The 1,707-nt window shown below is 55.7% G+C and overlaps 1 protein-coding gene across 1 annotated transcript in view; it reads left to right on the top strand.

Annotated features, from left to right (window-relative positions):
• Window positions 1–1,394, top strand: part of LOC130588320 (salivary glue protein Sgs-4-like) — a gene marked incomplete at both ends in the record, with an annotated part of 2,408 nt that extends 1,014 nt beyond the window's left edge. The window contains one exon of the mRNA XM_057389256.1: window positions 1,111–1,394. Coding sequence (XP_057245239.1) covers window positions 1,111–1,394 — 284 coding nt within the window. The remainder of the gene's footprint in view (window positions 1–1,110) is intronic.
• Between the last annotated feature and the right edge of the window lie 313 nt (window positions 1,395–1,707).

The following is a 1,707-nucleotide window of genomic DNA, read 5'->3' as shown; positions in this document are numbered from 1 at the left end:
CTCCAAAAGGGACACGGGAACTTCCAAACTGGGCACAGAAATCTCCAAACTGGACACAGAAACCTCCAACGGGGACAGAGGAACCTCCAAAGGGACAGAGGAACCTCCAAACTGGGCACAGGAACCTCCAAAGGGGACAGAGGAACCCCCAAAAGGGACACAGGAACCTCCAAAGGGGACAGAGGAACCTCCAAAGGGGACAGAGGAACCTCCAAAGGGGACACAGGAACCTCCAAAAGGGACAGAGGAACCTCCAAAGGGACACAGGAACCTCCAAACTGGGCACAGGAACCCCCAAAGGGGACAGAGGAACCTCCAAAGGGGACACAGGAACCCCAAAAGGGACACAGGAACCTCCAAAGGGGCACAGGAACCTCAAAAGTGGCACCTCCCAACTGAAACCTCCAAACTGGACACAGGAACATCCAAAGGGGACACAGGAATCTCCAAAGGGGAGAGAGGAACCCCCAAAAGGGACACAGGAATCTCCAAAGGGGACACAGGAACCTCCAAAGGGACACAGGAACCTCAAAAGTGGCACCTCCCAACTGGAACCCCCAAACCGGGCACAGGAACCTCCAAAGGGGACAGAGGAACCTCCAAAGGGGACAGAGGAACCCCCAAAGGGGACAGAGGAACCCCCAAAGGGGACACAGGAGCCTCCAACGGGGACAGGAACATCCAAAGGGACCCAGGAACCTCCAAAGTTGGCACCTCCAAACTGGAACCCCCCAACTGGGCACAGGAACCTTCAACGGGGACACAGGAACCTTCAAAGGGGACAGAGGAACCCCCAAAAGGGACACAGGAACCCCCAAAGGGGACAGAGGAACCTCCAAAGTGGGCACCTCTTAACTGGAACCTCCAAACTGGGCACAGGAACATCCAAAGGGGACACAGGAATCTCCAAAAGGGACAGAGGAACCTCCAAACTGGGCACAGGAACCCCCAAACTGGACACAGGAATCTCCAAAGGGGACACAGGAACCTCCAAAGGGGACACAGGAACCTCCAAACTGGACACAGGAATCTCCAAAGGGGACACAGGAACCCCCAAAAGGGACACAGGAACCTCCAAACTGGGCACAGGAACCTCCAAACTGGACACAGGAATCTCCAAAAGGGACACAGGAACATCAAAAGGGGACAGAGGAAACTCCAGAGGGGACAGAAGAATCTCCAAAAGGGACACAGGAACCCCCAAAAGGGACACAGGAACTTCCAAACTGGACACAGAAACCTCCAAACTGGACACAGAAACCTCCAACGGGGACAGAGGAACCTCCAAAGGGGACAGAGGAACCCACAAAAGGGACACAGGAACCTCCAAAGGGGACAGAGGAACCCACAAAAGGGACACAGGAACCTCCAAAGGGGACAGAGGAACCTCCAAAGTGGGCACCTCCAAACTGGAACCTCCAAACTGGGCACAGGAACCCCCAAAGGGGACAGAAGAACCCCCAAAAGGGACACGGGAACCTCCAAAGGGGACAGAGGAACCCCCAAACTGGGCACAGGAACCTCCAAAGGGGACACAGGAACCTCCAAGGGGGACAGGAACCCCCAAAGGGGACAGAGGAACCTCCAAAGGGGACACAGGAACCTCCAAAGTGGACAGAGGAACCCCCAAAAGGGACACAGGAACCCCCAAAGGGGACAGAGGAACCCCCAAAAGGGACAGAGGAACCTCGAAAGTTGGCACCTCCA

This window comes from Malurus melanocephalus, unplaced genomic scaffold (assembly GCF_030028575.1).
Source record: "Malurus melanocephalus ecotype Western Australia unplaced genomic scaffold, MMel_1.1 scaffold_4395, whole genome shotgun sequence".
NCBI classification, from domain to species: domain Eukaryota; kingdom Metazoa; phylum Chordata; class Aves; order Passeriformes; family Maluridae; genus Malurus; species Malurus melanocephalus.
The sequence above is the reverse complement of the archived record's forward strand: the minus strand, read 5'-3'. Positions and strand labels throughout refer to the sequence as shown.